Source organism: Zingiber officinale, chromosome 9B (genome assembly GCF_018446385.1).
Source record: "Zingiber officinale cultivar Zhangliang chromosome 9B, Zo_v1.1, whole genome shotgun sequence".
NCBI classification, from domain to species: Eukaryota; Viridiplantae; Streptophyta; class Magnoliopsida; order Zingiberales; family Zingiberaceae; genus Zingiber; species Zingiber officinale.
The window spans coordinates 47,931,100-47,958,482 of NC_056003.1; the positions used below are offsets into that span (position 1 = coordinate 47,931,100).

Consider the following 27,383-nt stretch of genomic DNA (forward strand, 5'->3'; position numbering starts at 1 on the left):
AACCCCTAAGCATGTTTTCCATTCTAGCTAGAGTTCTTTCTAAATTATTAAGTCTTGACCTTAAGACTTGGTTCTCCGTCATTAAATCCATAGATTTGGATTTTTCTTAACCCCTATGAGCATTTCTATATTTTGGCATATATCTATAGTCCTTAGAGTTATTGCCTAAGATACTATCTACCTTCCTAAACTTAGGTGTGGTAGTTCTAGTACGAGGAGGAATGTATTTTCCCTTGATGCTATCATGCTTCCTACTTTCATGATAATTAGCATTAAGATGATAAGAATTATTTCTAGCATGTTTTTTATCATGTGTCAAAGGAATGGATTCATTAAATGATACCTTAATTTTTACCTTAGAGGCTCCCCCTAGACTTGTGCTTCCTCCTTTGACTTTGGTTGTTTTCTTCCCCTTTGGACATTAGCTTCGATAATGTCCATTTTGGTTTCACAAGAAACACACAATGTGTTCTTTGCTCTTCTTTGTTGTGGGGATTGTCTCCTTGGGCTTCTCCTTGCCCTTGGGTACTACTTGGCTCTTCTTCTTGGCCAATTTGCTCTTGTAGTGCTCATATTCCCTATACTCAAAGCAAATGATATGGTTTTTGTTATTTACAATTGAAGTTTCTATACCTTTACTTGTAGGGATGATGCTTGATTCTCCATTTGATGTAGCTTGAATTATGGAGGTTGCATCATCTTCTTCTTCTTCTCCTTTTGAGGATGTGGGTGCTTCCACCTCTTCAACCCTTGAGGATGTGGATGCTTCCACCTCTTCCTCTCTTGAAGATGTGGATGATCTCTCCTCATCTTCCTTCTCCTCCTCTTCCTTCTTCTCCTTGAATGTTGACCTTATGTCAACATCGGATTGGTCCTTCTCTTCTTGGACCAATGAGCCCTTCTCCTTAGGCTCATCCACTCCTTGGAATTGTGATGGGTCTTCATGATAGGCAATGATCTTTTTTCAAAGATCACATGCACTTGTGCATTCACCTACACTCACAATGATATTAGAAGATAATAAATTTAACAAGATTTTTGTTACCTCCTTATTCGCCTCCGCTTGCTCTCGTTGCTCCTCGCTCCAATGTTGAGGTTGGAGGCGCTTCCCCTTTTTATCTTTAGGAGCTTCAAATGGGTCTTCCAATGCAACCCATTGGTTCCAATCCATTTGGATCCATGTATCCAATTGAGTTCTCTAAAAATTGAAGTCCTCTTTGTCATACGGGGGTGGAATCCGGATGTCCCATCCGAGCGGTCCTTCGGACTCCATCTTCTTCCTCTAGCTTCTTGCTCTCTTGGCGATTAGTCCGTAGAAGAGCGACCTCGCTCTGATACCAATTGTTGGGACCGATGTGCTCGCTAGAGGGAGGTGAATAGAGTTTCATCACGCTTGCGTCGGTTTGCTTTGTCTTGTTGTTGTGTAGCGGAATACTCGAAGACAAACACTCACAATGCTAACACCTAAGATTTACTTGGTATCTACCTCAAGAAGATGTGACTAATCCAAGAATCGACACATGACACGCTATCTCCACACGACACGCACCAATAATGACTTGGGGTTCCTAAATAATTAGGAAAACCAAAACTCAAAGTTTTGAGGTTCAAAATTCAATAATGAAACTAAACCCTAACCTAAACATTGTGAGTTGTTCTTAGTGAAGATAGTGACCGAGAAGGAGTTGTTCTTAGTGGAGATAACGTGTCGTGTGTGGATTCTTGGATTAGTCACCTCTTCTTGAGGTGGATACCAAGTAAATCCTAGGTGTTAGCATTGTGAGTGTTTGTCTTCGAGTATTCCGTTGCACAACAACAAGATGAAGCAAACCGACGTAAGCGCGACGAAACGCTATTCACCCCCCTCTAGCGGGCACATCGGTCCTAACACTTATGACCTTCCTTCCATGTATATTTTTCTGCAATTATAAGTTGAATAAAAAATTTAGTATATTAAAGGATAAATATATTATAGAAATAATATATATTAAATTTACTTAGTATAAATTTATTATAATAAAATATCTTCGTCTTTTGGTCTACATGTTTCCATATAATACCAAAAGCACAAACTATTTCTTTAAAATTTTTGATTATATAGGTGGCAACTTGATGACTATCTAAAGTAAACCTGCATGAAAAATATTAAGGTATGAGAAATATATTATAAATAAAGTCACATCAAATAATAAAAAATACTTACGAGTCCCCAACAACTCTTAGCACCTTGTATCCACTAAGTGCTACTGCTTGATGCTGCTCTACCATAATAATATCTGCAAAATAACATTACAATACATTATAATAAAGTTTACTAATATGATAATATAAATACAAAATAATATGGAAGCATAACTTACTTGATGAATAATAATGCTAATATTTAATCATCATTAACATCTAACTAATCAACATTAATAGTTTATAAGTTCTCATCGCTAGGCTCTATTAGTTCAACAAGATTCTCATTGCTAGACATCTCTCCATCATCTATATCCTCGTAAGTGACATTAACATCTATAAGTAATTGAGATATGGATTGAAGTTGTGAATCAACTGGTTGTCCCTCCACTTTCTCATTTTGAAATGCATCATGGTTTTGAACAGTGATGGTGTTCGACATTTCTATGGTCGAGCGATAGTTCATTCGACAAATAGAAAACCATTCATTAGATCTTCTTCTCATCGTAGGGTATTCAAGATAGAAAACTTGATCAGTTTGTAGCCAAAAAATGAAAGGTTCATGTTGGAACCCCAAGGTTGTTTTGGTGTGATCAACAAGTTAAGTTAGGTCCTGTGTATTTAACCTTGTGTCTAAGTGTGCAGGAGCTTAGGAACACAGGTACTCGAGTGGAAGACGCAGCTAGCGAGAAGGACGGCACGCTGTGCGTCCGAGGGACGAGGCGCTGCGGAAGAGTACACCGGCGGACGAGAAGGAAGTGCGCGGTGGTTCCGAGGGACGAAAGCCGGAGCGGAAGATTGCTCGGGGAGCAAGAGACGCAACTAGCGAGAAGGTCGACGACCGAGGGACGAAGACTGCGGATGAGTACGCTGGCGGATGAGAAGGAAACACGCGGCAATTCCGAGGGACGAGAAGCCGGAGGGAAGCACGCTCGAGAAGACCGGAAGTTGGGTTCGGGTGAGCCCTTTTCCGGAAGGCAGAGATCACCCAAACGAGCGGATCCGGAGCGGAAGAACCGGACCGAAGCGGGACTGAACCAGAGAAGCGGTCCCGGATGAAAAAGTCAACTATGCTGACTTTCGGGGTCCGGGGCGCCCAGAACTGACCGGGGCGCCCAGACCCATCCGGGGCGCCCGGAACTGACCGGGGCGCCCGGACCCATCCGGGGCGCCCGGAACCCTTCCGGGCGCCCGGAACAGTAATTTTGACCAGATCGAGAATTATCTCGATCTGAACGTTGGGGGATAAATTTTATCCCCCCAGGGCGCCCGGAACCTTTCCAGGCGCCCCGACCAAGGCTATAAATATAGCCTTGGTCCAGAAGCTTTTCAATCAGTTCAGAAATTGTAAACAACACTTGTGTGCTTCCACTGTTTAGATTAGCTTTTGTTTTTCTGTGCTTACACTGCTGTAAACGAGGCTTCTCCGCCTGAAGGAGCTCTTAGTGCGATCTTCATCCTTGGATTAACAACCTCCCCGGTTGTAACCAAGTCAAATTCGGTGCCTCGTTTTTATGCTTTATTTTCTGTTTAATCTATTTTTTATGTGTTAGTTTAATCGTACGAGAAAGGGTTGTGTTTGATTTTTCAGGGCTATTCAACCCCCTTCTAGCCGGCCGCATCGGTCTTACAGTTCAAACTTGTTGAACCTTTTATTTACATTAACATAGATTAAATTATAATTTGAATGCATTCTGGTACCTGTTCTTGGGGTCAGATCTTATAATGAACATTTGAATAATACATACCTTTTTATAGGTAATGTAAGATATTCAACTTCTATAATTTTGTAAAGTCTACTATAGTAATTAAACTCAGTGTTACTGTTGTCTATAGATCCTTTAACGTAAACACTAGAATTATAGATTAATCTCCGTGAATCTCGTTGTGCCACATGAAATTTGAGGTCATTAACATAGTAACCAGAGTACACCATTTTACGGAGGGGTCCTGATGTAATATTTATTATTCTATCATCTTACACATTTGATATTCTACAGTCTTTCACCTATAAAAATAATTATGATATAAATTATGACACTTCTTAATACAATGAACTAAAAAATTTCATAAATTCTGTAACTTACATATATTTAAACAATAATATAAATTCAGTCTCTAACTTTGCATCTACTTCACTTGCACTCATTGATGGATTTTATAGATATAATTGTTGTTCATTCTATTGGTGCAGTTGGCATCAATGTTTAAATATGAGTTTTGATGAATAAAAAATAGGTTAAAGTTAGACGTGTTGCGATCTAATCTTGTTACTGATTGTATAGGGTTGACTAACCCCAGTCAGGACGTAATATCCCTAATTGGTTGAAGACTAGATGTATGATTCAGGCAAGTCAGGATGTTCGATTCCCTACAGGTTGAAGTCCAGATGTTGGATTCTAGCAAGCGTCGAATGTGCAATTCTCGATTGGAGAAGACCGGACGTGTGATTCTGGTAGGTTGAGATGTACGATTCTCGATTGTAGAAGACCGGATATGCGATTTCGGTAGGTCAGGATGTTTGATTCCCGAAGTCTGGATGTTTGATTCCAAAAGATAACTCTACACTTGGTAAGTAGAGGTAAGTCACTAGAGGAGAGTGACTAAGTGATGATTCGTACTCATTCAAAGGGACATTAGGCGTTGATCCAATTTAGGTCAATTTTGAAAAACCTAAATTGAGACCTTGACTAAATCATGGTCTCGGGAAGACTTGATCTAATTACTACTTCTTCTTATTATTGTGTAAACATTGTCTTGCAGGTTATTAGACTAACACTTGTTGTAGGGTAAAAGAAGCACAAAATGCCTAAGGTGAACAGTGCCCAAGGCGCCTTCCATGGTATGGAAGGCGCCTTTAGCAAGATAAAACACAAACCTTTTCACAGATAAGGAGCGAAAGGTTTAGGATTAGATTCCTCACATTGAAGGCACCTTCAAGGCTATGGAAGGCATCTTCTATGATCAATAAAAGGATGTTTCGCCCAAGATTTCAACAACAATTTTCATACGAGCTTCTATGTGTCCAATCGAGTTTCCGACTGCTCCATCTTGCTGTTGTTGCCTTGCTGTGACTCTACTATATCTGACTACCGTCAAGAAGTTGTCCAAACACCAAGATCAAAGCAGACCGTCTACGAAAGTGTTTAGTAACCGAATTTAATTTAATGTACTTATTTTTAGCAAACGGGAAGTGTAGCGTGTTACACTTCTCCGACTCTCTTTGCATTTGATTACTCTTCTAGCTGTTCTGGAAGAGGTTTAGTGAATTACCCATCAATAGGTCAGCAGGACTTGAGTCTTGGAGTAGGAGTCACCGAAGGCTCCGAACCAAGTAAAACCAACCATGTCTTTTACTTATTTTTCTGTCTCTAGTTTCCGTGTCTAACTTTCCGCTACATACTTTGATTGTTATTAAAACAAAAAAAAAGACAAACTTTTGAAAATTACGTGATTCACCCCTCCTCTCACATGCGTCTCGATCCAACATATTCAAGATGGGAAATAATGTAATTTTAAGAAAATTTGATTATCAAGCAAACAACTTAAATAAGGGATAAATGTTTGATTAGAGAAGTCAATATCCTTTATGTATAGTTTGATATCATCACATTTAAGAGTATATATATTCTTGCAGTATGACATTTTTTTGTTACGAACATTATTCTTTAATTTTGTCAAAAATCATTTGAATTAATACATCCATCTATACTGTACATGACCAGTTATTTATGCCTTATATGATAAATATCTGGTAGATATTCCATTGAATAAAAAAAATTATGTTGAAATATGCGCTTCAGCTTATATAGTATGAGGGGAATGTCTGTTTCTAGCCGAAACATATCATACATCATAATACACCTTGCTGTCAAATCTCCAAAAAAATATACTCAATTATATGAGTGCTTGTCAAATATTTTGAAGAAGTAAGTCATGGAAAGCAACTGAATAAGTCTTTGCATAAATACATGACAGTCATGACTCTTCATTCCAAACATCTTTAACCTATTTATATTCACGCATTGAACCATATTTGAGGTATACTCATCTAAGAATTTGATTTCTTCAACTACATAAAGCTTGCTTACCATCTTTTTCAATGTATAACAAGCTTAAGAAAATCTATTGGTTGTTTCATTCTGATGCAAGTCTGATTTGTTGACTAGTTCTTTTAATTCCTCATGTGATTTTCTAATATCTTTAGTTCTTCCAGGCATGTTCATCATAGTGTCGAAGATATTATCGACGAAATTTTTCTCAATATGTATGACATCTAAATTATGTCGAATGAGTATATGCTTCTAATACTGTGGCTCCAAAAAATATTTTTTTTCTTCCAACTACACTTGCACATCCTAACAATATATTTATTTATCTCATCAGAACCATATTGAGATACTGGTAGAAATTTATAATTGTCTATTTATTCAGTGGTTTCTTCACCTTAAGCATGGACAATTGGAGAAGGTTTTCTAACTACAACATTCTTTAGATTTTTTTATTTCGTCTGAAAGGGTGATCAACTGATAAAAATTTATGGTGGTTATCAAACTAAGATACTATTGGAGCAATCGGTATGACCCTAGGTTTTGATGTTTGAGCAAAGGTTTAAGTTAGGTTTATTATTGTATTTAGTATGCACTTATGAGTATGCAAGATGCAGGTACAACAATAAAAGTTCAAGTGGGATCTTGGCAAAGACAAAGTACAAGGGTGAGCCTTGGCGGTGTAAGTCCAAGTGTGTAGTTTTAGAACGTAAGTCCAAGTATGACTTGCCAAGTTGATCACTCTTGAAGGCAAGTCATAAAGGATGAGGAAACATCCGAGGGATGCAAGGCTAATAGAGGAGGTTAGAAGGCAAAGTTATGAGAAAACCCGACAATAAGGACAAGGCCGAAGGCAGCATCTTGAAGGTAAAACGTGAAAGATGGGGTAGCATCCGAGGGGCGCAATGCTGATGGAAGATGGCTAGAAGGCAAGATCGAGGTTGTGTGGGCGAGGATGAGTGCATAAGAAATTATATTCAGGGTAAATCCTAGGTTTAGGATTTTACCAGTCGACTAACATCAGGACTAGTCGACTAGGTAGGGCACAAAATATTTCTATGCCCGACGACTATGAAAACTAGTTTACTGGTACTGTAGCCAATTGACTGGTATATTATAGAAGTAGACTGGTAAAGAGCCGTTGGTAGAATTGCAGATTCTGTGGAGTGCTGTTAGCTGGCACCAGTCAACTAGTGCAAGGACTAGTCGACTGATAACAGTAAAATCAGTTTGCTGATTTCCCAAACTTTATATAATGGAGCTTGGGGTGGCTGACCTTGATCACGAAATTAGATGTGGTTAACCCTTAATTAGAATCTCCCAAGCCCTTAAGTACAATCCAAGTGTGATCAAGTTTGTGGCGAGATTTCTCCACCAAGAAGAAGGATTGTGCTAGTTAGAGTTTACTGGGAATCATCCACCGATGGATAGATATCGTCTACCTTATGGACAACCGTAGAGTATGAGCATCATCTCTGAACTATGTTAAACAAAACACGTCATCTTGTCTCTTACTATCGATAGGAGGCCTTTCTGTTGCCATAGGCTCTCTGCAGACGATCGTCTGAATAATCATATCCGACCGACTGTGTAGCCCATTCGACCTACTACACTCGACCGGGCCGGGGGACCTGTGCTTGGACTGTCTTTACTTTGACCTCCATGTCAGCCGTCCTTTCTTTCTTTGACCCATCTTCTGTGTGGTTCCTTTTTATCACTGTATAAATGTCTAATTACTTAAATGAAAGATGGAGAGAACAATCCTTACAAAAAAAGACAATGAAATAGGACAACAATAGAAAAAATCTTGCTCTCGTGCTCAACTCATTATCATCCGCGAAACACAAAAAATAAATAAATAAAAAATATATGTACAAAATGACAAACTGAATACAATCCTTAGAGAACAGAGATCGCAACGAGACCAAACAATCATTATCATTTATCAAGAACCGAATGAGAGTTTTTTTAGGCACAAAACAAAAGAAAAAATAAATCATATTTTTCATCACCTAAATCAGAACAGTTATAAATGACAGAATGGAGACAAAAGGGAAATTAAATAATTTATGATTATAAATACATCTAAGTAAAAACTAAACTTAACGTCTATCAAATAAGCGAAATGGTAGAGATATATAATTCGTTATTGCTTAAAAATAATAAAATCCTCCATTTCAATTAGACACAATACAGAATACATCAACATTTAAATTTAATCAAGCAAAAAGCATAATAACACCAACCGAAATAAAATCAATGAGCTGACACGTGTTAATCTTGGATGACAAAATATTCATTGGACTTAGAGACAAGGAAAAGCACTGCACGACCAACGTCCAAATTCTACCATATATATATATATACACGCGAATAAAACTAAAATTTATAAACCATATTATCAATAAATTTTTTATTAAATTTGTAAATCAATAAATAAAAATTCATAAAACATCAAATTCAGTTACCAACTAAACAAACTCACTTAAAATGAATTAAGATTAACTTGTGTTCCCTCAAAAACTTATCGCATGTCTAATAGAGCTTTGACACAGTAAGAGCTCATTTATACAGGTTTAATATAGAAAAAATAAATTAAATAAATCTAAATTGCTCATTAGCATTTATATAATCAACTAATAGTTTATTAATATTTATTTTTTATTATATAATAAGATTATGAGTAATAATTAAGAGGATAATTAGAGTCGGAGGGGACGAATATTCTAGAACATTGTATTTTAGATTTACTTGAACGGCAAATTAAGAAAAATTATGGGTAATTTTGAATGCACTCCCCATTGATAAACAAAACTTTGCATGCAGTCCCCACCCATTAAAATCTTTGTTTTCACTCCCCAGTTAAGCATCTTTACCAAATTGCCCATGATATTTTTAGGTACAAAAAGTCTAAAAATCAGTATAAATCCTCTTAAATTGAGTATATTAACTTAGAATCTAGTATATTTTCTATCAAATTGAGTACGATTCTAAACCCTAAACCCTAACCCTAAACCCTAAACCCTAACCCTAAACCCTAAACCCTAAACCCTAAACCCTAACCCTAAACCCTAAACCCTAAACCCTAACCCTAAACCCTAAACCCTAAACCCTAAACCCTAAACCCTAAAAAATAAGAGGAACAATTTTGATAGAAAATATACTCGATTTTTAATATAAAGTACTGACTTTAAGAAGAATTATACTCATTTTTGGACTTTTTGTACTCAATTTTAAAATTTTTGTACTAAAAAAATCTGAGGGGCAATTTAGGTATCAATATTTGCATGAAGGAGTTGAAACAAGTAATACTTTGCATGCAGGGAGTGGAAACAAAGTTTTTTGGACATGGGGATTGCATGCAAAGTTAACATTATGATTGGGGATTTTTCTCTAATTTACTCTTTTATCTATCGAATATCAAAATAATAATAATAATAATAATTTTTTAATAATTTAAATATTCAATCATTCGAAACGATTAATATAGATCCCATAAAAATGTTTCATGTATCACTAAAATAAATTTTAAAAAATATGAATAGATTGTCGCAGCCTACGTACCAGATTATCTTCCCACTACCCGAAATTAATTCCACCCTTACTCGATCGTTTACCGCCCTTACGTCCACCTTCAATTATTGCCCTCTTAATTCCTTAATCACATCTTCTCGTCCGCGTGGATCCCCCACTCCCCGCGTGGCACCTGTGCGTCCTGTTACGCTAATCCGTTTTTTCTTAAAACACGCGTTATAGCGACCATTAACGTTGATTCGCACCCACTTCCGGAGCAAGTGTAGCACACCGGACGCCGAAAGTCTTTCCGGCCACTTCCGTTTCGACACGTCGTCAGTTCAGTAACGTCATCGTGTTGCTCTGGCGTTTGCTGTTTGGCTCACAACAGGAAGAATTCAAATCCATATGTCGGCCGATTCCGGTCTCCATTACCTGCCACGTGTACGAGTAACGGAAGGGACCCTCGAAGATGCCAGCTGTACATGAGTTTACGGACACGTGTCTACTGGTGCGATGCGTGTTATTATTAAGTATTTGGTCGGGAGTGCCAGAGCTGCCCGTTCGGTACTTTTGTACTTATTCCCGCATCCAGAGATGGCTTATGCGACTGGCCGCCGGAGGTTTCTGAGCCTTCCGGCGGTGCAGCCAGGCGGTGAAGTCTCCCCGGCGGTTCTCTCGCATTCCCTCGCCTGCCTCGCCGACGAGATCTTGGCCCTTCGCAACGCCACCTTCCCCGTCCACCGAAGGAACGCCCGCGAGGCGATCCGCCAGGTCAGCGCGATCCGCGAGTTCCTCGCCGACGTCGCGCCGGCTTCCCTCCCTGCGTCCGCCGCGGTGGCGCTCTCCGAGCTCCACATCACGCTGCAGAAACTCGCTAACCTGCTCCGCGACTGCGCCCGCCCCGGCGCCCGGCTGTGGGTGCTGATGCACTCAGAGAAGGTGTCGAACGACTTCCGGGCGCTGATTAAATCGGTAGGCACCGCGCTCGACGTCGTCCTCCCGCTGTCCGCGACCGACGCGTCGCCGGAGGTGAAGGAGCTTGTGCGGCTGGTGGCGGAGCAAGCGTGGAAGGCGGAGGTCGGGACCGTGCCCGCTGACGCGCTTACCGCCAGAAACGTCGAGTCGGCGATCGTCCATTTCGAGAACGGCATTGCTCCAGATCCGATCGATCTCGAACAGATCATGGAGCACTTGCGCATCCGGAGCTGGATCGATTGCAACGAGGAGATCCTCTTCCTCGAAGACTTGTCCTCATCGAGCGCCGAAGACATCGACGTCGTCGAGCAAAAGGAAGCAGCTTTACTCGGTGGTTTGACAGCGCTGATGGTCTACTGCCGGGTGACTGTGTTCGACGCCGGCGACGACAGGAAGAGCGGAGAAGCAAACCAACAGAAGGCCCCGCCGCGCACCATGAATCAAGTGATGAACCTGGACGACCTCCGATGTCCAATCTCTTACGAGATGATGCTTGACCCTGTGACGATCGCAACGGGGCACACCTACGGCCGCGCCTCCATATCGAAGTGGTTCAAGTCCGGTAGCCTCACCTGCCCCGTCACCGGAGAGAAGCTTACCGACGCCACCTTCGTCCCCAATTCCAGTGTTCGCTATTTAGTCGAACAACTCTACCGCAGCAACAACCTCCCCATCCCCGAGCCTTCTTCCAGGCAACGCAATTCGAGCAAGAGCGCCGTGACGACGCCTGACTCCACCGCAGCGGCCAAAGCGACGATGATGGTCGCCGCTTTCCTAGTAAGCAAGCTCTCGTCGTCCTCCACGAGGCGCGAGCAGAGGAAGGCTGCATCGGAGATAAGGAAGCTCACGAAATCCAACGTGTTTAACCGGGCGTGTACGGTGAACGCCGGCGCAGTGCCATGGCTCCTCCATCTCTTGTCGTCGCGGGAGGCTTCCACGGAGGACAACGCGGTGGCGGCGCTGCTGAACCTGTCGAAGCACCCGAGCGGCGGGAGGGCGATCGTCGACGCCGGTGGGCTCGGCGTCGTGGTGGACGTCATTAGGGTGGCGCTCAAGGTGGAATCGCAGCAGAACGCGGCAGCCATTCTCTTCTACCTCTCGTCGATGGAAGATTGCCCCGCTGAGATCGGCAACATGCCCGACGCAATCCCGACATTGGTAGAGCTGGTAAGGGAAGGGTCGTACCGTGGGAAGAAGAACGCCGTCGTCACTCTCTTCGGGCTTCTGCTCTGCCACAGCAACCGAATCAAGATTTTGGAAGCAGGAGCGGTCCCAGCGCTAATCGCTCTGCTTCCGAGCCAAGAAAGGGGGGATATCGCCAGCGACGCGGTGGCGGTTCTGGCGAAGATCTCCGAGCAGCCCGACGGCGCGGCGGCAATTGTCAGTTGCGCAGAGGGGATTCCCCGCCTGGTGGAGTTCTTCCGGACGACGGGGTCGCGGTCGGGGAGGGAGAATTGCGTGTCGGCTCTGCTGTCAATGTGCGTCCACGGCGGGGTGGAGGTGGTGAGTTCTCTGAGTCAGATGCCGGCGTTGATGCCGGCGTTGTACTCGCTGGTGACGGAGGGGTCGCCACGAGCGGGAAAGAAAGCTCGGTTGCTGATCGACCGCATACACCTTCTCGACGAGCAGGGGTGGCCGGCCATGGCGCCGTCGTCTGTGCAAGACCACGGCGTCGTGCATGCCCAGTGATGGATTGGATTTGGCGCTAGATTTATTAGATTAGATTTGGATGTCAGCTCAACTTTTTTAACACGAGCTTGGATCTGGTCAGGTGGAGAGACTTCTTAGGTAGTGTACATATATTCACACAGTATTTAAAATATTAAATACTTTGATTGTGTGTGTATATATAAATATTGAGAATTGAGGAACCGTCGAGCCAATCCGTTAGGTTTAGTGGACAAGTCATTTCCTATAGTTCAGTCAAACAAACAAACTACAATTAAACTTCATTCCTCGAGTAAAGTCAACAATATGAAATCCTTGCATACCATTGACTTCAATCGAGACAATTGTCATATAAATTAGATTTCAATATCACTAGCATCAAATCTATAATTGAATAACCACTATTTTTCAAATACTAAATCTATTAGAAAGGGCTATATACCTTCACTCTTAGTAATTATAAAGGATAAATCTAGTATAGCACACGTTATGCAGAGGCAAGATTTGTAGAATAAGCTTTCCAGAGAAGTGGCAAAGGAATGACAAAAGGCAGTTCCAACTCCATATAATTTGTATTTTTGATTGAAAAAGAATATAGCAAATGAGGGCCACAGATTCATCGAAAGAAGAAAAGTAGAAGATGATACCGGTGACGGCTCTCGTAGATGAAAGATCAAATGCACTTACAGTAGCATTGGCACATATGAGGAATAATAATAAACTTAAGAGTGCATCAATTCTATTGGATACATTCTATAAAAGGCCTGCTTTATTATCTTTCCAATAAAAAACAGCAAACTTACCTGAAAACCCTAAAAAATGTTAAGGAAACATCCTCAGAGGAGATGAAAAATGGTGAGTAAAATTTACAGGAATTACAGCAAGTTCTGGATCACCTCAGAAAGATCCCCAAGTCATTCACAATAGGATGTGAGCTTCTGTTTGTGTATAACCTAGAAAAGAAATACAAAGACGAATTCCACAAAATTAGCATAATGTGCATCAGAATTTCTATAACATTTTAGACAACATAACAAAAGGCACGCAATAGATTGATAGTTCACCAGACATCAAGGTACAGATGAAGCTGCTGCTTCATCTTCTTACTTCCAGGATAATTGCTTAGAAGATCTTTCGGAGTGTCTTTCAGCATCCCAACTGCCTTCAGGCTCTTTCCTCTTCGAACCGACACCAGAAACACCATACATTCTGGTCTGATCCTCCATGAAAACCTGAGAAGTAGCAGGTAAAAGATATCTTGAAGATGAAGCCAGATTCTCCTCTTTTCCTTCCAGATATGCACTTGCTGGACCAGTATTCAAATCAAAGCCTTGTCTACCCAAATTACTAGTACCACCTTCGGGAAAACTTATCATGTAAGGCCTTGGATAATGAGATGATGAAACAGCACCAGGAGGACCAACAAGTAGTGAAGGATAAGCAGGGAAACATGAACCACCTCCACTAGCAGAATCAACATAAGGTGTTGAGCCACCAGAGAAAGATGCTGGAGCAAGTGACAAAGAGGAAGGAAAGGACAAGTTTGCATAAGGAAAAGGTGCAACTGCAGAAATCACCATGGCTGGAGATGATGAAAATGCAGGAGCCCGATAAATATCTAGGTTATTGCCACTTAATGATCCCGGGATCCTCTGGGGTCCTACCCCTGCAACTACTGGATTAGACTGCTCTCCTCTATCAGGATAAAAAGACGGAATGACAACGGGAAAAGGGTTAGGACGGAAAGAGGATGAGGCATACACAGATTCCAGATTATTTGTTCTATGACCGGTAACTGGAGCTAAGCTTGGTAAGATATTTGCAAAATTTGCTTGTTGGCTTCTGGGTTGTATTTCTATACCAGCTTCATCAATACCTGGTCTGTCATTCAGATCAAAGTTCCGAAGTACATTTGCTTTACCAACAGGGAGTCCTACAGTTGCAGATTGCATGGGCAAAAGTGGCACCTCCAATCTACAACTAGTGCTTGCCAAGAACTGACCATTCTCCACATTATCATCAACTCTGTTTAAATCAAGATCTACTCCACCAGCAATTTTTGTAGGTAAATCATTAGCAATAGTTGTACATGCCATCTGCATAGAACTCTGAGAAGTCATGTCCTCAACATCCTCATCAGCTATGTTAAGGTCAATATCTAGTAGAGGATGGATCCTCTTTCCAGTGCCATCTGACGATGACGGGATATCAAGAATATTAGAAATCATCCGTGGCTCAGCTGGCCGGAATGCACTAGTAGCTGCTGAACCTTTCCATACATGCTCACCCTTGGCCTTCAACAAAATTTCAGGTGGAACAAAAGGCCCTTTTGCGGGAGAAGCTACAGTAACTGAAGCTGGTAAATCAGTTGAGATGGGATTTGAAAAAGGAGATTGGCAAGGCGGTATATGAACTGAAGAGGAGCACATTGTAGAAGAGATAATTGATTGCCCTTGATTTCCTTCATCCACAGGAATGCCTTCATTCAAATCAAGTTCAAGTCTAGTGGCAACAATTTGTTCAGCAAGAACTGACGCGCAGTGATCTGCAGATAATGCATGGCCCTCCTCTCCCACTTCCTCAAATCCAGATGACCTAGAAGACTTTGCAGAATTCACAGTTTCCCTGATTTTAGTAGATAGCACTTCTTGAATTCCTGATGATTCAACTGAACCACTCTTATTAGCCTCCTTAAGATTTCCAACAATCTCAGCAGTGTCATGAGAAATAACAGCTGATACTACAAGCTCATCAGTGCTAGGCGGGGGTGTACACATCTCCTTTGCTTCACTGGGCAATTCCAGCAGAGTGATTTCTGTGCTATTGGATTTCATGACCTTAGACTCATCAATAACTATAGGAGTAATACTGACAGCAGGCAATGACATTCCAGAATCTGATGATGAAGATTTTGGCAGGTTTTTAGTTGAGCTAGAACTACTTAATAATTTTTTCACTACTTTATTTGTCATATGCTCTTCAACACCCATTGCCTCTAATTTCCAAGCAGAATCAGTGACATCTATGTCACACTTATCACCTGCTTTAACATCAGAAATACAGATATTGTTGTTATCTTCAATCTTACAATTCTGTTCAAAAGATGTGTTCTCATTCTTCATTGGGCTTGTGAAGTTAGGCTTACTATCAGTACAAATGCTGGAAACTTGAACCTCGGTAGTTTGTTTGTCCTCAATTGGAACAACTCCAATGGTAGCATTACCCTCCACTTCTGGAAAATCAATTTTTTCTTCCCCAGGTTTTACCTCCATGTTCTTAGAATCTAAATTATCAAGAGAGCTGATACGGGTGATAGTAGATTGTGTTGTCTGCAATTGAGTCGAAAGCTTGTTATCAGTCTGCAAAAGCTTATTATCAGTCTGCAACATGTCATTAACTAACACATAATTGACTTTCTTCCCTTCCTCAAAGCTAGCATTAGCAGATTCTTCATGTAGAGCATTTCTCTCGGCCATATCAACATCACAAGATAATCCCAATTTAGCATCATCATTATGTTCCTCTACTGCAGATGGGGTTCCAACTGAAACAGTTGGTGTAACTATGTTAGACCTGGAAATGGAAATTTCCCCAGCGGCTACAGTAGCTAGTAGATTCATGCCCATATCATCTCCAACAGCCAAGGGACTGACAGCTTCAGAATATTTGGCACAGCTTTCTACCAAGGCAATCATAGAATTGGAAGAACTCGTCCTTGGTTCAGTCAAGCAAGCTCCATTTTCATTCCCAGACAACAAGGCAGTTTTAGCAGGATCTGCAAGTTTTTCAGTTACCTCAACATTTCTTCTATTTTCTGCAATTCCACCAAATCCTTCTTTTACATCATTGCCCTGGCATAATTCTGTATCAGTAGCATCTACGGTATGAGACAAAGGAACATCATTCTTCAATTTCATTCTGCCATCATTCAGATCTCTTTTGTCTGGAATACCTACAAATGACGATTTGCCACCCATAATCGATTCATCCTCAAGAAAGCCTCCACTGTCACTCTTTCCTGGGCTTTGGCTAGCATTGGGAAGCCCAGCAATCAACCTACAGCTACCTCCATGATCACCAACAGGGATATCAGGTGTCTTTTCGCATTGTGATGTTTTTTGTGCTGGCATAACCTTGTTGACTGATCCAGACCTACCAGAATGAGTTTCCTTATGATTTACAGATACATTAGCTACATGAAGCCCATTGCTTGACCTATGACTGCGGTTTGTAGAGCCAGCTAACTTGCTAGTGTTCCCTGATCCAGCTACTGAACTCATTACTTCTTCCTTCCATGAAGAAGCAATTGGTTTCACTTGATCACCAGAACAGGAGTGGCTATTGCTCTGAGGTTGACTGGAAGTACTGGGCTTCTCCTCTTTAACTGCTGGAGGTGGCACTACTGAACCACCACTGCCCATAGCTGCTTTGCAATGTGGATCCTTTGAGCTAGCCACGAGAGGTGCTGGTGCAATTGGCTTCTTATTAGAATCGGTAGTCCCATGTTTACTAGGTAAAACCTTAGCAGCTGATGGCCGAGTGAGAGAAATTTTGGCAGCAGCATCAGTTGATCCAGTGCGCTTATGTCCTGCTTGACTAACATCAGAATGCCCTGGCTTCACTGGAAATGAAGCTGGTTGGCCAGATCCAACAAATTTTCCATCACTTATTTTTGACATTTCTGCATCAACTCGTTTCTTCCAAGTGTCAACAAGACCCCTAGCTCTCTTCTGGATCTCCATGTTTTTATGACTGCGCAAATTGTTTACCGACTTACCAATATTACAAATCTGCAAAGCATTTAGGTTTATAGGCAATTTTTCAAGGGCACGAAGCAAAGACAAGAGGAAGTCCTCAACTAATTTTTCACTCTCATGAGGACTACTTCCACTATCAGTCTTTCCTTTGTGCACTGCCTGGAGCCAATCATCCAGCACAGGCACTCCTCTGAGCTGAACAAACTTAATAAGGAAATCAGATTTTTCTGTGGCTGCAATGACATCAGCAAGCATTATCCGACTAGCTAAATCAATTTTCTTCTCCGTTACATCTAGTTGCATTAAGCTGACCAAATTCTCAACCCCTTCAGTGCTTATAAGCCCACCTTTATCAGTTATTTTGTTAATTTCTGTCCTAATGTTTTCAAACTTAAAGGTAGCAAAACCTCCATCACTGACTTTAGACAAATGCTCCCGCTTGTTTGCCTCCATATTGTGGTCTCTTTTGACTTCGATGCCCTGGTCACCCTTGATTGGTTCCACTCCTTGATCATTCCTAGATCTTCTCTTTCCCTTGACCTGAGAAGGAGAGTTGCCACTACTTTGTACATTATCTGAACCAGATTTTAATTGTTGGCTGCTTGCCGTAGCGTTCAGAGCCTTTTGTGAATGGCCACCTGATTGAATTGCTCCATGCATTTCTACCTGAGTCGTGCTCAAGCTTCAACTACTTCTTCCTGATGTTGCTGAGAAAGAACAACCAACGGTCAATAAGTGCACATGCAGAAGCAAAGGGGGGAAAAATGTCCAGTTCAATGGAATATAGAAACGGATGGATGAAAAAACTCACATTATAATAATCCTGATCGGTTAACCACCACAAACATTTGTTGAAAACATCATACTCTCCTACACACAAATGTTTGAAAAATGCAAGCTTACACGATGAAGCAACAAGGCAGAAGTAATCATATCCGTGTGCAAGGATCAAAATACTTCATATATGGCAGTGTTCAAGCAAAATACTTTTGAAAAGTCTAATCACAAGGTCAATCCAATTAACACACAAATTGAGAGAATCTTATTTCCCTCTTGTTAAACCCTGAATGATTCCAATGAAAGGTGGAGCAATTCCAGCCAGAAAAAGAGCACATTCACCAACATGTGTTTTCCATCAATCCTGCAGTGAAAGCGATTTTATTCAATATTTATTGGCCTGATATAAGAAATAGAAACCAATAGTCAAAACCAAATACCACATAGAAATTTCAGATGTGTGGTACAGCAGTATCCAGATTTTCATTTATATTTTTTAAAAGATGGAAAAGGAGAAAATGTAAGATTTTTACTTCAATACAACAAAACAATACTATGAATTTTTAGCAGATAAATAAATAAGAGGTTTTTAGAGAAACTAACAAATTCATGTAGAAATCGGTGCCTTGAACACTTACGAGTCAGGAAAACCAAAAATAAAATCTAAAGAAAAAGGTACGACTTCCATGAACAAATTTAGTGGTGTGAGGAAGTTCAAAATTGTATTACTGTGACAAAAACATGCCTTTCAAAGCTGATGAAATCATAAAGATGTAGACAATTTCGAAATGTATATAGAAGCCAAATAAGAAACGAATATATATGGCAAAATAAGTTGTTTATAATTCTCTTAGATACCAAGAATAGGGAAAGCTGGAGTATCTATTGGATCACTAAAGTTGATAAACAAGACTAGAGATATGGATAACAATATGTAATATGCATAAAGGATGAATACAGAAAAGTTACTCATCGATCATACATATAGCATGAAAAGATTGAGAAACTCAGTATAAATTTCTTATTAAATACCAATCATAAGAAATAGTCGGTAGTTTCCATAGTTACCAAGGAGTGAAGGAAGAGAACCTAGTACCAGCTTATAAGTATACAATTTATTCAAAAGCTACTATATTCTAAAAGGTATAAAATGAACAAGTTACTTTATGAAACTTTCAAAGTGGATGATTAAAGGCGGTATTGACATAGCAACAATACACGCCTCAAAGCTATGTAACGTTGATTGAATGAATTGCACATGAGAAGAGAATTCTTTCATGAGCTTTACAGACATCTGATGCATTATGAATCAGGCAAAACATACTGTACGTAAACAAAATAGAAGGACAAATAAGTTAAAATCATTTTCTAGACCAAGTTGAGATAAACAAAATTTGCAATTTAAACATTGAAGCAATTTATTTTAGTAGGTTGGTTTATTAAATTGATAGTTAAAATCATATTTTATACCATGTAGAAATAAAATAACAATTCAAACGAACCAGTTTATTTTGGTGGGTTGGTTTATTTAAATTGATCTGATCAAATTCTGTTTGCATCATGCATAAGAAGGGAAAAAACAGAAGTATTGACTTAGTTTAATGCTTGGAACAAAATTTTCGAGGAAGGATGACATAAAAAGATTAGAATTTAGAGACAGTTTTATGTTAGCAGAGAAAAAACATGTGTTATATACTTATATTTCCTAGATACTTATTAATATATGTATGTTTTACCAATGCACACGTTCTAATAATTACAAAAAAAAAAAACTAATACAACAAAAGATATAGAGCAGAGGATACAGATGTCATGTGAGTTACAGGTCTATAGGGTTATGTAGAAAATGAACTTTAAAAGGTCTTTGATAGATAAACGTACTTGCCATTTACAAAATATCCTCCCCTACCAGATTGCAAAGTGAGTATAGTGTTAACTCCTAGTATGGAAGAGTAAGTTGTTGTCAAAATATACGCTTCTTCTATTACCATTCCTTTTTGCATGGATTAACTTCTAAAAAAGTAAACTTATCCCAATTCAGGAAACAATTTTACTTCCTCATGTGGTACCGAAAAGGCTTCAATCATGAGATTAATCAACTGTCTACCAGCTATGCCTATGAGAAATTCATTTCTAAGGCACTGGAATGGAAGAAGCCTTGTCTTTCTCCATTTGTACATATGCATAAGAATGCAGTTTTGTTTTTTAAGGAAAAAACGAAAAGAAAGGGCGTGCATTATAAGTGTGGCATAACCACTTAGGTTTAAAAGGAAAATGCAAAACACCACACAACCTCCTGAAATATTCCAAGTGACGTTTGCGAACTTTCTAAGTTCTACAGAGCATGAGAAATTTTGCAAACGTAGAACTATCGAAATCATAACATAATTCAGCAATTCACCCTTAAAAATTTCCAACCAATTATCATTACGGACATCATATAATAAATCAATAAGATTTCAGCCAACCCAAAACATACTCCTGAAAAAGTTGTCCAAATACTCGTCTTTTCCCAAGCTCATAACGCAATTAAGGGAGTACCTTTAGGAACGAACGCCAAATGCATCTGCGACAGGAGATAACAACTTCCACAGCATATTCTATAACACCAGACGATGAACACAACTGCACGAGCCGCCGAACTTTCCTCTCATCTTCCCGCCACTGCATGGCCTTGCATCTTCTCCGATCCCTCCGCCGTCACGGACCGTCAATTTCCGCTCGCTTGAGAATCACAGATCAACCAAACCTTAAATCGAAAGACGCCAAGGAAGGAATTCCCTGGTGGACAGACGGGAGGAAACCCTAGTTCCGGCAACCACGTCCGCGGCGGACGACGGAAGCCGGGTGGAACGATCGATCGGAGGCAAATCTAGAGGGATCGATGGAGAAGGGAGGATTTGGATCGCGAGGAGGAGCCCAACTGTGGACGGATTTGGGCGAATGCTATCCTTCGCGACGGTTTGGCGAGAAGAGGAGAGAAACAATAGGAGAGGATGGCGAACGGGACGACAGGAGCTGTTCTGGGGTTGTTTTGGTTCGGTGAGACAGGTAAGGAAATTGAACCGGAAACCATATGTCTAGTACACCAAACAGGATCCTAATTACTTTGACGAATCCTCGGTGGATCCACGTCCGATCCTTTCTATGTTCCGTGACTCATGCAAAACATGGCATCCTCATTACAAACTCGAAGCGGACGGACAGCGAGCCGGTTGAGTCACTGCTATTCGGGTCGCTATGTGAAGCTGAGCACGTGTCCTGACTTAGGAGGGAGAATTGACCGGCTCGATCCGGATTGAACCGGGGAGACACACGAATCTATTCTTTGTCCGGTATTATTGAAATTAAATTATATAAACGTGTTTGTAAGTAAATATAGCAAGAATTTTCTCTCAAAATATCATTTTATAATATTATTTAATAATTCGGACTAATTTTGAAGATATAATCTTTCACTTGTCTGCTTATTTAATAAATCATCATAATTTATGCACATTTCAAAATATATCTTTAGGATATTTTAAAATATTCATCTTTTATGAATATTTTACATAAAATATTCTTAAATATTTATATCGTCCTTAAATTTATTATCATTTGTCCATGGGCAAGTAAATTGAGATTTTAATTCAAATCTTTAATTCTCAAATCAATTAATTAAAAAAATGATCTATGACTACTTATCTAAGCGATTAATATCCTTAGAATTATTATTTCATCGGGAAAAAAATCCTCATTACGTTGTAATTAAGATTCAACTTTTATATACCTAATTAATCACTTAAACGACCTAACCCTGCTGTACCTGCTCCAAGGATGAACAAACATATATTTGTGAACAAATAAGCAAAAGGAATTTTAATTTGCAGAAATTATTGAAAGAACATAAAAGAATAGGCAGAGTTTGAAATGTCACTTTCAAATATACCAATGAGTTTTTTTAATATAAAAAAAATAAAAGAATATAAATGAATTTCAAAGACATTAAATGTACCATTGAAATTTAGGATAATATTTTTATTTAAATTCTTTTTGTTATTAAATTGATTATGGTGGAAATGAACTGGACGTTTAGAAGCAAATTCGACATTCAGCTTGATAAAAGTTGAGACCCAGAATCTATGGGATAAAAGGAGGATTCTAACATATGAGATAGAGTCTATCTCGTCAATGAATGGAAAGGATCTAAGATTAATCTAGAAATTCTGTATAAGAGGATTCTCTAGTAAAAGTTAATTATTTATGCTCCATTTAATACACATAAAATAAATTAAATGAATATATTTAAATAATTAATTAAATTAAATAGATAAATTTGAATGTCCGACTTATTAATATTTATAAATAATATTTACAAATAAAATTTATAAATTGTATTTATTAATAAAAGTAAAGATAAAAAATTTAAATAAATAAACAAATTTATATTATCAAAGTTAATAATTAATCAAATAAAATAAATTTAAAAATATAAAATTTTCAGAACCAAACTCAAATATTTAAATTAAGCCCAATTTAAATAACTATTTTAACTTCTTAATTCATTTTAGATTTGGTTATTTCGAAGATGACTTGATTTGACTCGTTAACCATCGTAAAATGGACAAAGGAATGGAATTTAATGGCGTTTAAATAAATTCCAAGATATTTGTAACACTGAAATTTGGAAACTATAAAAATTGTAAAATGTTATTTTGCAAAGTTATCAGAGCTCGATGCAATTTTTCCAAAAAAATAAATGGGCGTCTTGCTCCTCTATTGGGCCACTCCGTTTCTGGTTCCCTTCCATTCTGCCCATTGCCTGATCTCGCTCGTCGTCGAACCCTCTCGTTTCTCGGACTCCCAAGCGCTCCGCTAGGGTTTCAAGGTACCATCTCCCACTGTTCGGCGGCCGACTCCGATGCGGTTCTTCCTCTCTGAGGAGGAGTTCCGGCTCCTCTCAGATGACGCTGCAGCGGTAGCGGAGCGCGCTGAGTCTGCCCTCCGCGACCTCCACCGCCAAGTCGACACCGTACGGGCGGAGTCCGACGCCGCCTCCATTGCGGCGGAGCAGAACTGCGCTCTCCTTGAGCAGCGCTACGAGGCGCTTTCGTCTGACTTGGCGCGGGTTCAGGCCGAGAACGCTCAGCTCTCTGAGTCCCTCGAGCAGAGGCTCTCGGAGATCGCCGCAGCGCTAGCCGAGAAGCATCAGCTTCACATTAAGGCCGTAAGCTCCCTTTCACCAGTATTTGTTATAATCACTTTATTTTCCCTTCCATTCCTATAACACTTCCAATGTTTAATTTTAACCATCTGTTTACTTTTACTTATACTACTTAGATTGCTAAAGACGGAGATATTGAGAGATTGTCATTAGAAGCTCAGGAACTCGGCAAGTCTAAACAGCATTTGCTGGATTTGCTGGAGCAGAAGGATGCAGAAATCAGAGAGAAAAATGCTACATGGCAGAGTTACTTGGACAAGATTGTAAGCCCTTTATTGTCCATTACTCTTGATATGGGACGCGAGAATGCTGCATTGGGTTATAAAATACTAAGGCGTATGTTGTTTCCAAGCCATTGTCTGTGGACGGAGGCTTCATTTTTACTAAAGCTTTTACAATCTTCACTATGACTTGTTGGTTTATGAACGCATGCTGCATGTTTTGTCAGTGTGTTTACCTGACATTATTCTATATGATTAACATTTTAGAATATTAAAACGGTGTCAAATGTAGTTCTTATTAGCAATATATATCTGTTACTGTGTCACTGTGTTATTGTCAATGAGTGTCGCATCTAGCTGACGATTAAATTGTTAGACAATACAACAACAATAAACAAACCATGAGTTCCAACAACTCTAGTCTAATCTGACCATTGAATCTTACGCAAGGCTCTCTTTGTAAGTCTATGTTGCCTCATATTTAGATATTTTAAGTCTAAATATCCATCTGAGTGCTGCCATGTACTCCTGTTTGCTCTGCTAACTTTTTCATCATTATCATGCCTATCATGTTCCTGTTAGACAATAGATGATTTAGTATGTTCACATGTTGGAGGAGATTATATATATTTTTGGAAATGTTGTCCTCATTTTTTTCTTTTTTTGATAGATTAATATGACAGATAGTGCTACTGAGAAGGAGGCTAGACTATTAGATCTAGAAGCAGAATGTTCACGTTGCAAGGCTATATGCATTCGTGTTAACCAGGTCAGTCTTCTATGTTACATTTTTTGTATTGTTGAACACACTTTTGAGTATTTTATTGTTTTTTGTACTTCTCAATTGCATGTATGAGATTGAGATGGGACTTTACTGCATGTAGATGCTACTTTGCTTTTGTTATTTCATGCCTGATAAGTATATATATTTTTTTCATATATGGTATTTTGTTATACTATAATTTCCCCTATGAATCAATTTTGATGTCATAGTTTTTGGTAGGACATACTTAAACTTTTGATTTATAACATGCCTAGACATTGCCTCTTATGTTTATCTTGGTTAATAGTTTAGTTAATTAACTAGCTACTCATTGTGTTTGGTTGGACCTTTTGGGTTAGTGACTTATTATAGGTTGTTGTTGTTATTTTCTAGCTCTAGATCAGATGTGTCATTTCATAACCTATGATCCAGTAGCTTTACTTATTTTAGATACCATCTCTCTCTCTCTCTCTCTCTCTCTTTCTTACTCACTCTCTTACAATTATCTGTGCAACAATATGGTCACATCATTTATCCCTTGTCTAGATAGTTCAATTTATCTTGAAACTATGCTTTATGGAAGTTTTTTGCATTGAATGTGAGCTGCTGCTACTTGGGAATAACTGTAAATTGTGAATTGAGATTAATGTTTGGGTTCCTTCACTTTGCTTCTCATTGATGCAATTATTTATGTTGCTTCTATAGCTGTTGACACTTGACAACATTATAGGAACTCCTTAATGATTGTGGTTTGTGAAATGTTTTCTCTTAGTTTTTTTCATGCTGATAAATGGTTTCCTAATTGTTTCATCATTGTTGTACATACCTATTCTATTTTCTTATGCAATTTTGTGTAGGAGAAAGAGCTTATTGAAAAGCACAATGCTTGGCTTAATGAGGAATTGAGTACAAAAGTTAACAGTCTTATTGAAGAGCGAAAAACACATCTGGAAGTTGTGGCAGATATGTCTGCCAAACTTTCCGAGGTAAATGTTCTCATCTCTGAATATTCTTGCTTGGCCTCTGAGTTCAAAAAATTGAGTAATCTTTTTTCCATTTTCTTCAGTATGAGAGACAGATTAATGAATGTTCTAGTTCATTGAAACACAGTACTGAAAGGGTAGGCGAATTAGAGCTCAGAAATGCCTCTATTGAGAAGGTGATGTGATTTTATTGCTAAATTTTGTTATTTTTTGATTACATCTTATGCCTTGGCTGATCATTGTTTAAAGAAATGGTCAAATGCAGGAACTTTTCTCATCTAAGGATGCTGCGGCTGCCAAGGAAGAACAACTTATTTCTGAACTGGCAACTGTTAGTATCTTGTTATATCATTTTGCTACAGTGTTCTGGATTCTATTTGTACATTTAGTGCCCAAAGAAAATAATTCATACAAAATTGATGTATGATCTAGGAAATATCATGGGATTGGTTTTCCCATGTAAACAAGGTAAATGGTTCCACAAACCCATTAATACCTGACTTAGTTATGCCCTTATTCTTGAACAGACTGTTGAAATAATACTGGGCTGCAAAACCAACTGACACCAGTCAATATTTGGGAATTCTAGATTTAGACCTAATTTGTTTAGATAATGTCAAGAGTTTTTTTAAAATTAAAGTTAGATAAAAATTTACATATGTTTGGTGTCTTTGTTATAGTTATTAAAAACAAGTTCCACAATTTAGAAGTTCTTGATGCATTCTGAAAATAAATTTTTTGACAAATTGGATAGACAAAGTTCCTATAAATATAATGGGATCAAGATATTGAGGTTCATTGAAAGTTAATGAAATGCTGATTGAAAATAATTTTTGCCCCTTTTGGTTAGAAGATTAACCACATATGTAATGGAGAAATAATTAGTAAAGGATGATTGCTCCTTTTTGTCAACTAAGAAAACTAATTATAGAGTTTTTGAAAATGCGTATTCTTTGCAGAAAATGTGTGTTTTTTTGTCAACCATTATATCCCTTTTATTTGTTTTACAAATCCTGAAATATTTCACTTTTCATTCAAAAAAGGTTAGAAAACTTGCTGAGCTACACAAAGAACGATCTGAGGAATGGTCCAAAAAATCTGGAGAGCTTGAGGGTGTTATTAAAGCATTCGAGGTTAACATATTCTTACCATATTGGGCTTTTTTCCATTCTGTTGCTTTGTAGTTTCATCTCAGTTTGTTGTGAAGCTTGACATGTGTATTCTATGCAGTCACACCTCTCTCAACTTGAAAATGAATACAAAGATAAACTTGAAAAGGAATCTTCACTAAGGAAAAATATTGAGAAGGTTTGGTTTCCATACTGATGCTGATTTTGTTATAATTTATATATCTTGATTTATATTGTCTAATGTATGTGTTATGCCTTTGGCTTGTTGCCTCTTTTGATGTATTTGGTGCCAGTCTTTTTAAGATTATGCGTGCTAGAAGTAAATATTTAATCATCACCAATGCCCATTATGGTTTACCTGTGGATGATGTTAACAGATTCTCTCACTTACTTTGTACTTTTACATTCATTTTCCTGACTGCAGTTGGTGCATTGTTTTGTGATTTCCACCGTACAATTGGTGTCTTAGATTTTTTTTTTTCAAGTGCTAACTTCTCTTTGTGGTTCTGCTTTGCAATATGGTAGTGACTTTTTGTTGGTATGCAGGATGCTGCTGACATGAAAGAAAAATTAGAGAAATATGAAGCTGAACTTGATAGGGCAAGAAAATCTAATGAATTAAGTCTTGTTCCATCCAGTTTTCATTCAGATTCAAGCTTAGAAGTTCTGTATGTTCTTTGCCCATTTGTTTTTTTTTGCTTTTAATTACTTTTCTATTACATTTATCTTTGTCGTGTTCTATTACATTTAACTGAATGTCTTTTCTTGTTTTTCTTTCTACCCTAGCCATCTTTTAAATATTTGGTCCATGGTTCTGTAGTCAGGAAAAATTAGATTTGGGTCTCTGTTGACCAGTGTGGCATAAGATGTACACATAGTTGTACTCATATAAACTATCTAAATGTTTGATGCGTAGACATGTAATCCTTTTGACCACTATGTATGTCTAACATTTGGTTTTAAGGATTCAAAGAACAATTGTTTTGCTTATGCTAGAAGAAAAAAAAAATGATTCAAACTTATAAAACTAGTTTTTTTTAGAGTGCATGGAGTGTCAGGATGATATGAATAAACATACCTTTTTCATGGACCACTTAAATTGGGCACTATGCCTGCTGGTCCATACGGTGACCTGAATTGTTGGCCCTACTTGTTGG

The 27,383-nt window shown here is 38.9% G+C and overlaps 3 protein-coding genes across 4 annotated transcripts in view; 2 read left to right on the plus strand and 1 right to left on the minus strand.

Moving 5' to 3' along the window:
- Positions 1 to 10,305: 10,305 nt before the first annotated feature.
- Positions 10,306 to 12,592, plus strand: LOC122025506 (U-box domain-containing protein 19-like). Its single transcript, XM_042584319.1, has one exon. The coding sequence runs from the start codon at positions 10,341 to 10,343 to the stop codon at positions 12,408 to 12,410; it is 2,070 nt and encodes a 689-aa protein (XP_042440253.1). The 5' UTR covers positions 10,306 to 10,340; the 3' UTR covers positions 12,411 to 12,592.
- A 463-nt stretch (positions 12,593 to 13,055) lies between these two features.
- LOC122024430 lies at positions 13,056 to 20,957 on the minus strand. 2 transcript variants are annotated; one of them, XM_042583057.1, is made up of 4 exons: positions 20,465 to 20,957; positions 17,958 to 18,287; positions 13,459 to 17,853; positions 13,056 to 13,342 (listed from the first exon to the last, which is right to left on the minus strand). In XM_042583057.1, the coding sequence occupies exon 3, from the start codon at positions 17,804 to 17,806 to the stop codon at positions 13,493 to 13,495; it is 4,314 nt and encodes a 1,437-aa protein (XP_042438991.1). In that variant the 5' UTR covers positions 17,807 to 17,853; positions 17,958 to 18,287; positions 20,465 to 20,957; the 3' UTR covers positions 13,056 to 13,342; positions 13,459 to 13,492. The 2 variants fall into 2 exon arrangements, with proteins under 2 accessions (XP_042438991.1, XP_042438990.1); XM_042583056.1 differs by having other exon boundaries at positions 13,454 to 17,853; positions 20,465 to 20,956.
- A 1,730-nt stretch (positions 20,958 to 22,687) lies between these two features.
- LOC122023796 (nuclear-pore anchor-like) overlaps positions 22,688 to 27,383 on the plus strand; it is a 45,852-nt gene continuing 41,156 nt past the window's right edge. The window contains exons 1-9 of the mRNA XM_042582146.1: positions 22,688 to 23,132; positions 23,246 to 23,392; positions 24,021 to 24,119; positions 24,971 to 25,099; positions 25,180 to 25,272; positions 25,362 to 25,427; positions 26,140 to 26,229; positions 26,327 to 26,404; positions 26,773 to 26,894. Coding sequence (XP_042438080.1) covers positions 22,827 to 23,132; positions 23,246 to 23,392; positions 24,021 to 24,119; positions 24,971 to 25,099; positions 25,180 to 25,272; positions 25,362 to 25,427; positions 26,140 to 26,229; positions 26,327 to 26,404; positions 26,773 to 26,894 — 1,130 coding nt within the window. The 5' untranslated portion in view covers positions 22,688 to 22,826. The remainder of the gene's footprint in view (positions 23,133 to 23,245; positions 23,393 to 24,020; positions 24,120 to 24,970; positions 25,100 to 25,179; positions 25,273 to 25,361; positions 25,428 to 26,139; positions 26,230 to 26,326; positions 26,405 to 26,772; positions 26,895 to 27,383) is intronic.

Excerpts from the sequence above, each read along its gene's own strand:
- LOC122025506 (XM_042584319.1), top strand. The coding sequence starts at position 10,341 with ATGGCTTATGCGACTGGCCGCCGGAGGTTTCTGAGCCTTCCGGCGGTG.
- LOC122024430 (XM_042583057.1), bottom strand. The coding sequence starts at position 17,806 with ATGCATGGAGCAATTCAATCAGGTGGCCATTCACAAAAGGCTCTGAAC.